Source organism: Scomber scombrus, chromosome 8 (assembly GCF_963691925.1).
Source record: "Scomber scombrus chromosome 8, fScoSco1.1, whole genome shotgun sequence".
Classification (NCBI taxonomy): Eukaryota; Metazoa; Chordata; class Actinopteri; order Scombriformes; family Scombridae; genus Scomber; species Scomber scombrus.
This window is the reverse complement of record NC_084977.1, coordinates 31,791,225-31,800,961: the sequence shown is the minus strand read 5'-3', so window position 1 is coordinate 31,800,961 and position 9,737 is coordinate 31,791,225. Positions and strand designations below refer to the sequence as shown.

At 43.0% G+C, this 9,737-nt stretch overlaps 1 protein-coding gene across 1 annotated transcript in view; it reads left to right on the top strand.

Moving 5' to 3' along the window:
• Positions 1-9,737, top strand: part of LOC133985329 (myomegalin-like) — a gene marked incomplete in the record, with an annotated part of 108,642 nt that overhangs the window by 69,874 nt on the left and 29,031 nt on the right. Inside the window, 1 exon segment of the mRNA XM_062424940.1 lies at positions 6,301-6,411. Coding sequence (XP_062280924.1) covers positions 6,301-6,411 — 111 coding nt within the window.

The window sequence follows — 9,737 nt, the reverse complement described above, 5'->3', positions numbered from 1 at the left end:
TATACTTTATGCGTTTTATACAAGACGGAAGGAAAGTAGGGAAGAAGGAAGGGAGGAAGAAGGAAGAAAGGAAAGTAGGGAGGGAGGAAAGGAAAGATGGAAGGGAAGAAGGAAAGGAAGGAGGGTATGAAGAAAGGAAGGAAAGGAGGGAGGAAGGAAGGGAGGAAAGGAAAGAAGGAAGGAGGGAGGGAGAAAGGAAAAGAGGAAGGGAGGAAGGAAGGAAAGAGGGACAGAGGAAAGAAGGAAGGGAGTAAGGTAGGGGAGGAAGGAAAGGAAGGAAGGAGGGAAGGAAAGAAGGACAGAAGGAAGGAAGAAAGAGGGATGGAGGAAGGAAAAGAGGAAGGAAGGAAAGAAGGACAGAGGAAAGAAGGAAGGGAGGAAGGTAGGGGAGAGGAAACAAAGAGAGAAGGAGAGAGGGAGGAAGGAAAGGAAGGAAGGAAGGAAGGAAGGTGGGAAGGAAAGAAGGACAGAAGGAAGGAAGAAAGGGGGATGGAGGAAGGAAAGAAGGAAGGGAGGAAAGAGAGGAATTTTTGTGTGTGTGTGTGTGTGTGTTCCATCTTAGATCACCTCATACAATAAAAAAGTCGATGACAGTCTACGTGATTATTGTGGTTTTTGTGTTTTCAGATTCTTTCAAATTGAGAATCTTATTAAAGAAATTGTCACCAGCAATAAATATATATTTATACTTTATGTGTTTTATACAAGAGGGAAGGAAAGAAGGGAAGAAGGAAGGATGGAAGGGAGGAAGGAAGGAAAGTAGGGAGGGAGGATGGAAGGGAGGAAGAAGGAAGGAAGGAAGGAAGGGAGGAAGGAAGAAGGAAGGAAAGTAGGGAAGACGGAAAGGAGGGAGGAAGGAAGGGAGGAAAGGAAAGAAGGAAGGGAGGAAGGAAAGGAAGGAGGGAATGAAGTAAAGGAAGGAAGGAAGGAAGGATGGAGGAAAGGAAAGAAGGAAGGGAGGAAGGAAAGGAAAGAGGGAAGGAAGAAAGGAAGGAAAGGAGGGAGGAAGGAAGGATGGAAGGGAGGAAGAAGGAAGGAAAGTAAGGGGCGAGGAAGGAAGAAGGAAGGAAAGTAGGGAAGATGGAAAGGAGGGAAGGAAGAAAGGAAGGAATGGAGGAAAGGAAAGAAGGAAGGGAGGAAGGAAAGGAAAGGAAAGGAAGGATGGAGGAATGAAAGGGAGGAAGGAAGGGAAGAAGGACGGAGGAAAGAAAGGAATGTAGGAAGGTAGGGGAGAGGAAAGAAAGAGAGAAGGAGGAAGGGAGGAAGGAAAGGAAGGAAGGAGGGAAGGAAGAAAGGGGGATGGAGGAAGGAAGAAGGAAGGGAGGAAAGAGAGAGGAAGGAAAGAAAGAGAGAAGGAGGGAGGGAGGAAGGAAGGATGGAGGAAAGAAGGAAGGAGGGAGGGAGGGAGAAAAGAAAAGAAGAAAGGAGGAAGGGAGGAAGGAAAGGAAGGAAGGAGGGAAGGAAGAAAGGGGGATGGAGGAAGGGAAGAAGGAAGGGAGGAAAGAGAGAGGAAGGAAAGAAAGAGAGAAGGAGGGAGGGAGGAAAGAAGGACAGAGGAAAGAAGGAAGGGAGGAAGGTAGGGGTAAAGGAAAAGAGGAAGGAAGTAGGGAAGGAAAGAATAAGACTCGTTCAGAATCGTATTAAAGTATTGTCACCAGTAATAAATATATATTTATACGTTATGCTTGTTTCTCTCCTCTCTGGATTATTGCGTATTGATAAATAGCTTGTAGGTAATGTGTTAGCGTAGCGTGCTGCAGTCAGCGTAGATCCCTGCAGACGTGTGTGAGTGTGTCTGGAAGGTCAACGAGGAACATTACACTCATATTATATATATATAATAATATATAACTCTACATGTGATTCTGGATCGTTGTGGCTGTTTGGGGATTTTTCTAAGACGTCTGACACATCATTTTAAACTGAATATCTGTTACCCCGTCTGTTTTGACTGTTCCTTCTTTCCTTCCTTCCTTCCTTCCATCTGTCCTTCCTCCTTCCCTCCTTCTCTCTTTCTTTCCTTCCTCTTTCTCTCTTTCCTCCCTTCATTCTTTCCTTCCTTCCTCCCTCCTTCTTTCCTTCCTTCCTTCCTTCCTTCCTCCCTTCCTCTTTTCCTTTCTCCCTCCCTCCTACCTTCTTCTTTCCTTTCCTTCCTTCCTCCCTTCCTCTTTTCCTTTCTCCCTCCCTCCTACCTTCCTTCCTTCTTTCCTCTGTCCTTCTTTCCTTATTTCCTTCCTTCCTCCTTTGGTTTCTCCCTCCCTCCTACCTTCCTTCCTTCCTTATTTCCTCTGTCCTTCTTTCCTTCCTTCCTCCTTTCCTTTCTCCCTCCCTCCCTCCTACCTTCCTTCCTTCCTTATTTCTTCCATCCTTCCTTCCTTTCCTTCCTTCTTCCTCCCTTCCTTCCTTTCCTCCTTCCTTCCTCCCTTCCTTCCTTCCTTCCTTACTTTCTCCTTTCCTTCCCTTCCTTCCTTCTTCCTCCTTTCCCTCCTTTCCTTCCTTCTTCCTCCTTTCCTTCCCTTCCCTTCCTTCCTCCTTCCTTCCCTTCCTTCCTTAACTCGAGGACACCAGGAGGGTTAAACTGTCGGTAACATCATACAGAGCAGTAACTTACATTCTCTTTATTTAATGTGTAGTTTCATCATTTTCGTGAGTTTTGTAAGTAAAACTGACAAAAGACTAAATTACAACTGTTGATAAATGACTCGTACATTCTCAGCTATCACTTGTTTCTTCTCTTATAGTGTTTGAGTTTCTTTCGCCTTCTTTCTGAGGAAATGTGCCAGAATGTAATCAGCTCTTATCCAGCTCAGTTGTCTGAATGCATTTTTTGAACATGTGAAGCAGAAGGAGAAGTTTGAACTCAGCTTCAGGTTTAATTCAGCTTCTTTTTTTTCTTTTTAAAAAATGTTTATTGTTGTACATTTATGTTATAATTGCACTTTAAGGTCCTTTTACTTAGTTTTTAATTTTATTGTTGTATATATTAGTTTTTGTTTGTTTGATATCAGTGCAGGATACAATCACTGAGACTTCGATTTTAACCCTCCTGTTGTAGGAAGGAAGGAAAGAAGGAAGGGAGGAGGAAGGGAGGAAAGAAGGAAGTTAGGAAGGAAGGAAGGAAGGGAGGAGGAAGGGAGGAGGAAGGGAGGGAGGAAGGAAGGGAGGAAAGAAGGAAGGGAGGAGGAAGGGAGGAGGAAGGGAGAAAAGAAGGAAGGGAGGAGGAAGGAAGGAAAGAAGGAAGGGAGGAGGAAGGGAGGAAAGACGGAAGGAAGGAAGGAAGGAAGGAAGGAGGAAGGAAGGAAGGAAGGAAGGAAGGAAGGAAGGAAGGAAGGAAGGAAAGGAGTAAGGAGGGAGGGAGGAAAGAAGGAAGTTAGGAAGGAAGGAAGGAAATAAGGAAGGGAGGAGGAAGGGAGAAAAGAAGGAAGGGAGCAGGAAGGAAGGAAAGAAGGAAGGGAGGAGGAAGGGAGGAAAGACGGAAGGAAGGAAGGAAGGAAGGAAGGAGGAAGGAAGGAAGGAAGGAAGGAAGGAAGGAAGGAAGGAAGGAAGGAAAGGAGTAAGGAGGGAGGGAGGGAGGAAAAGAGGAAGGAAGGAAGGAAAGAAGGGAGGAAAGGAGTAAGGAGGGAGGGAGGGAGGAAAAGAGGAAGTAAGTAAGGAGAGAAGGAAGGGATGAAGGAAGAAGAAGGAAGGAAGGAAGTGAGGGAAGTAGTATGGAAGGAGGAGGGAGCAAAGAAAGAGGGAAGGAGGTTAAGAACGAAGGACAAATTAAAGAAAGAGCTAGGAAGGAAGGAAGGAAGGAAAGAAGGAAGGAAGGAAGGAAGGAGTAAGGAGGGAGGGAGGAAAAGAGGAAGGAAGTAAGGAGAGAAGGAAGGGATGAAGGAAAGGAGGAAGAAGGAAGGAAGGAAGTGAGGAAAGTAGTATGGGAGGAGGAGGGAGCAAAGAAAGAGGGAAGGAGGTGAAGAACGAAGGAACAATTAAAGAAAGAGCTAGGTAGGAAGGAAGGAAGGAAAGAAGGAAGGAAGGAAAGGAGGGAGGACAACAGGAGGGTTAAAAAAAGGAAAAAAGTGAGGGAAGTGAGGAAAGTGAGGAAAGTGACAGCCATCATTGCTTTATTTGACGGATACTAGAAGCAGATGTATGTTTCTTTTAAACAAATCAGCAGTTTGTATTATACAGTATTACTCAAACTAGTTTTTAAAGCAGCTTTAATGTGATTGACAGGAAAAACACCCACAAATCCTACATTACTCTACCTTTAAGATTAGAGGCCCGTTGAGATGTCAGAGCAGCCAGGACTTCATGAAGCCAACGCTGAGTGTTTTTTCTTCATTTTCTACATAACTAGTTGACATTCAGGCACTCTGCATATTTTCCCCTCTCTCTCTCTTGTGTGTGTATGCATGTGCAGAATGTGGAGACAACATGTGTTCTTGCATTCGGCCATATGCCGGTGCGTAGCCGAAACTGCAGTCAGTCAGTCTCGTAGCGTGTGCCAGCACATCAGACGGCCCTGCATGCATGCGTGATCAGCGTCTCCCTGTGCAGCATTCCTCAGTGACAGCCGCAGGGCAACAGCTTCTTTAAATAGCTGCTGGATGGCTGCAGCTCCCAAGTCTGAGAGCTTGTGGAGACGTTTTCGGGGATGCTCGGAGCTCGGGTGGAGCGTTAGCGCCTCCTCGTGGCTGCAGGCGGTCGTAACTTTTAAGATGTTTACAAACAAAGGGGTCAAAGGTGAGAGATAAGAGGAAGTAAAGAGGAAGAAAAGATTTGATTTACGCTGTTTTTTTGCACCTGAGATGAAGTCAAAGAGTAAATGAGAGCAGCTGCAGCTAGTTTAAAGTCCTTTAATGTGTCATTTATCTTAGAAAAGAAGAGATCCAAGTGATTAAAGCTGCTATAAATGTGAAAGTTCTGCATGTCTACATTTAACCAGCAGTTAATACATGAGGGATCTGCTTCATGTTGAGATAAACTCACTCACAGCTATATTTAGAACTGATTTAAACCTGATCTTTGAGCTCTACTTACCGGCTCGTTGCAGCAGCAGAATGAACTCAGCTCTCACTTTATAACTTCTCTAAAGTATCTGAAGTTGGTTAAGATGACTTGTTGCTTGTTTGAGCTGCTGAAACATGATCTGAGGTGAAACAGTGATGAACAATATGTTGTCTAAAGTGAGATGAATGCATTTCAGAATGAGATGGTTTTAGCCTCCCAGCTGCAGCTGCTGCTCTCCTTTAAATAATCCATGCCAGCTTTCTTTGTGCAGGGATGCAAATGACAAAACTTACAGTTGCATTGCTTTATTTGCAGTTTTAGATTCTGATGTTCAAGTTTAGTTTTCTTACAGTTTCAACAACATTCACATGGTTTCATTGTCCTAATTGCTACAGAAGATCTTTAACATGAGATGAGATTTGGCTTGAATGCATTTTTGAATTTGCAGGTTTTTTTTAAAGAATGAGCAATGTATAAGCTGCAGGTTAATGCTTGTTTTAATAGGCTATTCACATGATTAATGACACATGAATAACCTCTTAAAGGGTTACCACTACTCTCAATAAATTTATTTCACTTTAAGAACTTTTTTTTTTAACTCCCAAGTTGGTGCTGAGGAGTGTTTTTACGTGTTTAAGCTCCGAACTCAAAGGAAAAAAGGCTTTAAAATGTGAAGTAGACGAATCTAAATAAACTGAAGTCAAGTGAAAACACACTGATCGTGTCTCCCACACATTCATGAGAGTGAGTGTGAAGAGGCCTCGACGGTAGCTCGGCATTTGTCCCTGTTATCAACACACACGCACACACACATGCACGCACACATGCACGCACACACACACGCACACACACACACACACACACACACACACACACATGCACACACACACACATGCACGCTCTCTCCTGTGTCAAATTCTTGGCATGGCTTCCTCGCGGTAAAAAAGGAAACATTGCCCTCAGCCCCCCCCCCTCCCTGCTCCCATAATCCCTCCTGCCTGCCTGTGTGCCATCTCGGACCCTCCAGTAACTAATCCAAACTGTGAGGAGCTTCGTGTCCTCTTCATGTTTCCGACCACGACTCTGTTCTCGTTCTTAGAGGCAGAGATTTAATCTGTGGTCTCATTTATTTACATAGTTTAATTCTTTTATTTTCTTCTTAATAAGCAGCTCTGCTCCTCTTAAGTCGTGTCTTTTCACATAATATGCTCTGCTAAATGGGGGGCTGTGATGCCCCCTACGAAAGAGCCACCTCTTGTCACCATGTCTAACTGTGGTTTCCGTGGTTACCGCACTATCTCGCAGCACCTGAACGACCTGAAGAAGGAGAACTTCAGCCTGAAGCTGCGGATCTACTTCCTGGAGGAGAAGATCCAGCAGAAGTTCGAGGAGAGCAGCGATGACGTGCACAAGAGGGTGAGTGTTACTGTGTGTGTGTGTGTGTGTGTGTGTGTGTGTGTGTGTGTGTGTGTGTGTGTGTGTGTGTGTGTGTGTGTGTGTGTGTGTGTGTGTGTGTGTGTGTGTGTGTATGTGAGAAGCGGACAGGACCGGGTCGAGCAGCAGCAGCTACTCAAGGAATAACAAGGAATCAAAGAATGAGATCAGATGTGTTACTGTGTGTGTGTGTGTGTGTGTGTGTGTGTGTGTGTGTGTGTGTGTGTGTGTGTGTGTGTGTGTGTGTGTGTGTGTGTGTGTGTGTGTGTGTGTGAGAAGCAGACAGGACCGGGTTGAGCAGAATAACAAGGAATCAAAGAATGAGATCAGATGAAGATGAGAAGAGCTGTGTGTGTGTGTGTGTGTGTGTGTGTGTGTGTGTGTGTGTGTGTGTGTGTGTGTGTGTGTGTGTTTTGACGTTAACGCTCTCTGACAGCAGGTCTCACAGAGTGTCAGTCAGTGTGAGAGGCTTCACTGTTCTCCTCTGTGCTGTCAGATCTGAGCGAGCTGCTGCTTTAAAGACAGAAGTGTTTATGGTTGTTGTTGAACGGAGACGTTTGATGGCGGAGTGTAAAGTGAAACGCCTGAAACTCACACAGTGTCTCCCTCTGTGGCGTTTATGTGGCGTTTATGTTCATTCGCTCGTTCACACACAAAAAATAAATGACAAAAAGTTGTTTAGTTTCAACTTTAAACACAACATAGTGTTTTAACCTTTGTGTCGTTCTCCCGGGTCAAATTGACCCCGTCTGTTTTGACTGTTCCTTCTTTCCTCCCTTCCTTCTTTCCTCCCTTCCTTCTTTCCTCCCTTCCTTCCTTCCTTCCTTCCTCCCTTCCTTCCTTCTTTCCTCCCTTCCTTCCTTCCGTCTGTCCTTCCTCCCTCCCTCCCTCCCTCCTTCTTTCCTTCCCTCCTTCTCTCTTTCTTTCCTCTGTCCTTCTTTCCTTCCTTCCTTCCTTCCTTCCTTCCTCCCTTCCTTCCTTCCTTCCTTCCTTCCTTCCTTCTTCCTCCCTTCCATCCTTCTTTCCTCCCTCTCTTCCTTCCTTCCTTCCTTCCTTCCTTCGTTCCTCCCTTCCTTCATTCCTTCCGTCTGTCCTTCCTCCCTCTTTCTTTCCTCCCTTCCTTCTTTCCTCCCTTCCTTCCTTCCGTCTGTCCTTCCTCTTTTCCTTTCTCCCTCCCTCCCTCCTTCCTTCTTTTTGTTCCCTCCCTCCTTCTTTCCTTCCCTCTTTCTTTCCTTCCTCCCTTCCTTCCTTCTTTCCTCCCTCCCTCCTTCTCTCTTTCTTTCCTCCCCCTACCTTCCTTCCATCCTTCTTTCCTCTGTCCTTCGTTCCTTCCTTCCTTCCTCCCTTCCTCTTTTCCTTTCTCCCTCCCTCCCTCCCTCCCTCCTGCCTTCCTTCCTTCCTGCTTTCCTCTGTCCTTCCCTACTTCCTTTCCTTCCTCCCTTCCTTCTTTTCTTTCCTCCCTTCTTCCTCCTTTCCTACCTTGACTCGAGGACAACAGGAGGGTTAAACAGCAGTCAGGTTTCAATATGAACATTAAAACAGTATTTTTATACTAAATTCTCTTTTTATGTTTCTCTGTTGAGCTCCAGCAGACAAAAAGTGAAGAAAACTTGAGGATTTTATACTAAGAAAACTTTAATTTAAGACGATATCCTGTCCGCTGAAGCCTCGTATTAGTTAGAGACAAACTTTAGATTATATTTTTACAGATAATTAAGTCTTTACATTTTGTCTCCTTTCATTTACAGTAAAAGTTCATCATAGTAAAATGATCTTAGGTATCACAGCTGCTAATTGGCCACCTGACAAACTGAACATGTGAACTCTTTATGGAGTCTTTTTCCCGCCCAAAACACTGATAACTAAAGATCTTCACACATTACGTCATCACATCTCCGACAGCTAAAAATCTTTTAAATTTATGTTGATTTGTAACAAGCATCAGAGTGGAGCTACGAGGCAGCCTTCAAGCTTAAAGTTATATATTAATAATAATAATATTTTAATAAACTTCATTTATGCACTTTTCATGTTTTAAAGTGCTTTATAGAAAGAAATAAACCAGTCAAGGCGGATTAAGATAAAATAACATGGAGCAAAGAGATAAAGACAGAGTGATAGTACATGATTTATAAAATAATAAAATAGAAATATATGAATAAAAAATGTATAAAATAAAAAATATATATAAAAAATGTAAAAAGTAATATAAAATAAAATTAAAAATCCAAATTATTAAAATAAAAAAAATAAAATGAGATTTAAAATAAATCCAAACTAGTAAATAAAATAAAAAATAATTTAATAAATAATAAAACAAATAAAAAATAAAATAAAAACTCCAAAGTAAAAAAATAAATAAAAATGATCTAAAATGAAATAAAATAAAATAAAAAATCCAAACTTCCTCACAAGTTAAGACATTGATTGACATATGGTTCATCCAATCACCTGCCAGGTATTTTATTTTACTTCCTGTACTTTGCAAACAGTTTCTAAAGCATCTTCCACCTGATGAGTCGAGTTATTTACATCCCACCAATAAAATAAAATACAGTTATAAAAACCTCAATAAAAGAAGATTAATATTATTCAATTTAAAGTTAGAATTTAAGCTGTCATGTACGTTATGTTTATGTGTAATGTGATTTTTTAATATAAATTCACCATAAATATTAATAAATGCACCAGTCTTCTGTGTAAATCAGATGATAAAATATGTAATAGTTTCACCATTTCTCTTTATTTCTTCATCCTGGATCATCTGCAGCATAATGAACCATCTTTATTTTATTCCCTTTGCATTAATGTGAGTATATTCTCAGAGGAGCATGTATGCTGCTCGACATGATGTTCTGGCAGCAGGAGCCGAAATACAGGAAATTTTGTAATCCATGACAACATAAAACAAAACAAAAAAACCAGTTGCAGAACATATGAAAACGGTTGAAACACATCTGCTTCGTTTTAAAAAGATGTTTATCAATGAAAGTCCAAAAAAATGTGAAACAAAGAGCTTTAAATACGCGTCGCTGCTGCCAGCAGAGAGGAAGGCCACAAACATGCAGACGGCCCTGCAGTCAGTGTCTGACCTGGTTTCCATCGGCAACCGTAGACCCAATGACCCACATTATGCCGATATGAGAGAGAGCCCCCCCCCCTCAACCCCCCCTTCCCCCCCCCCAGGCCTGCTGCTGTGTGCACGTTACTGTATGTTTCACGTGAGATCGTCTGCAAGCACGAAGGAGAAGCAGCAACGCTCCTGTGTGTGCACCTGCGTTGTGTGTCAGTGTGTCAGTAATATGACC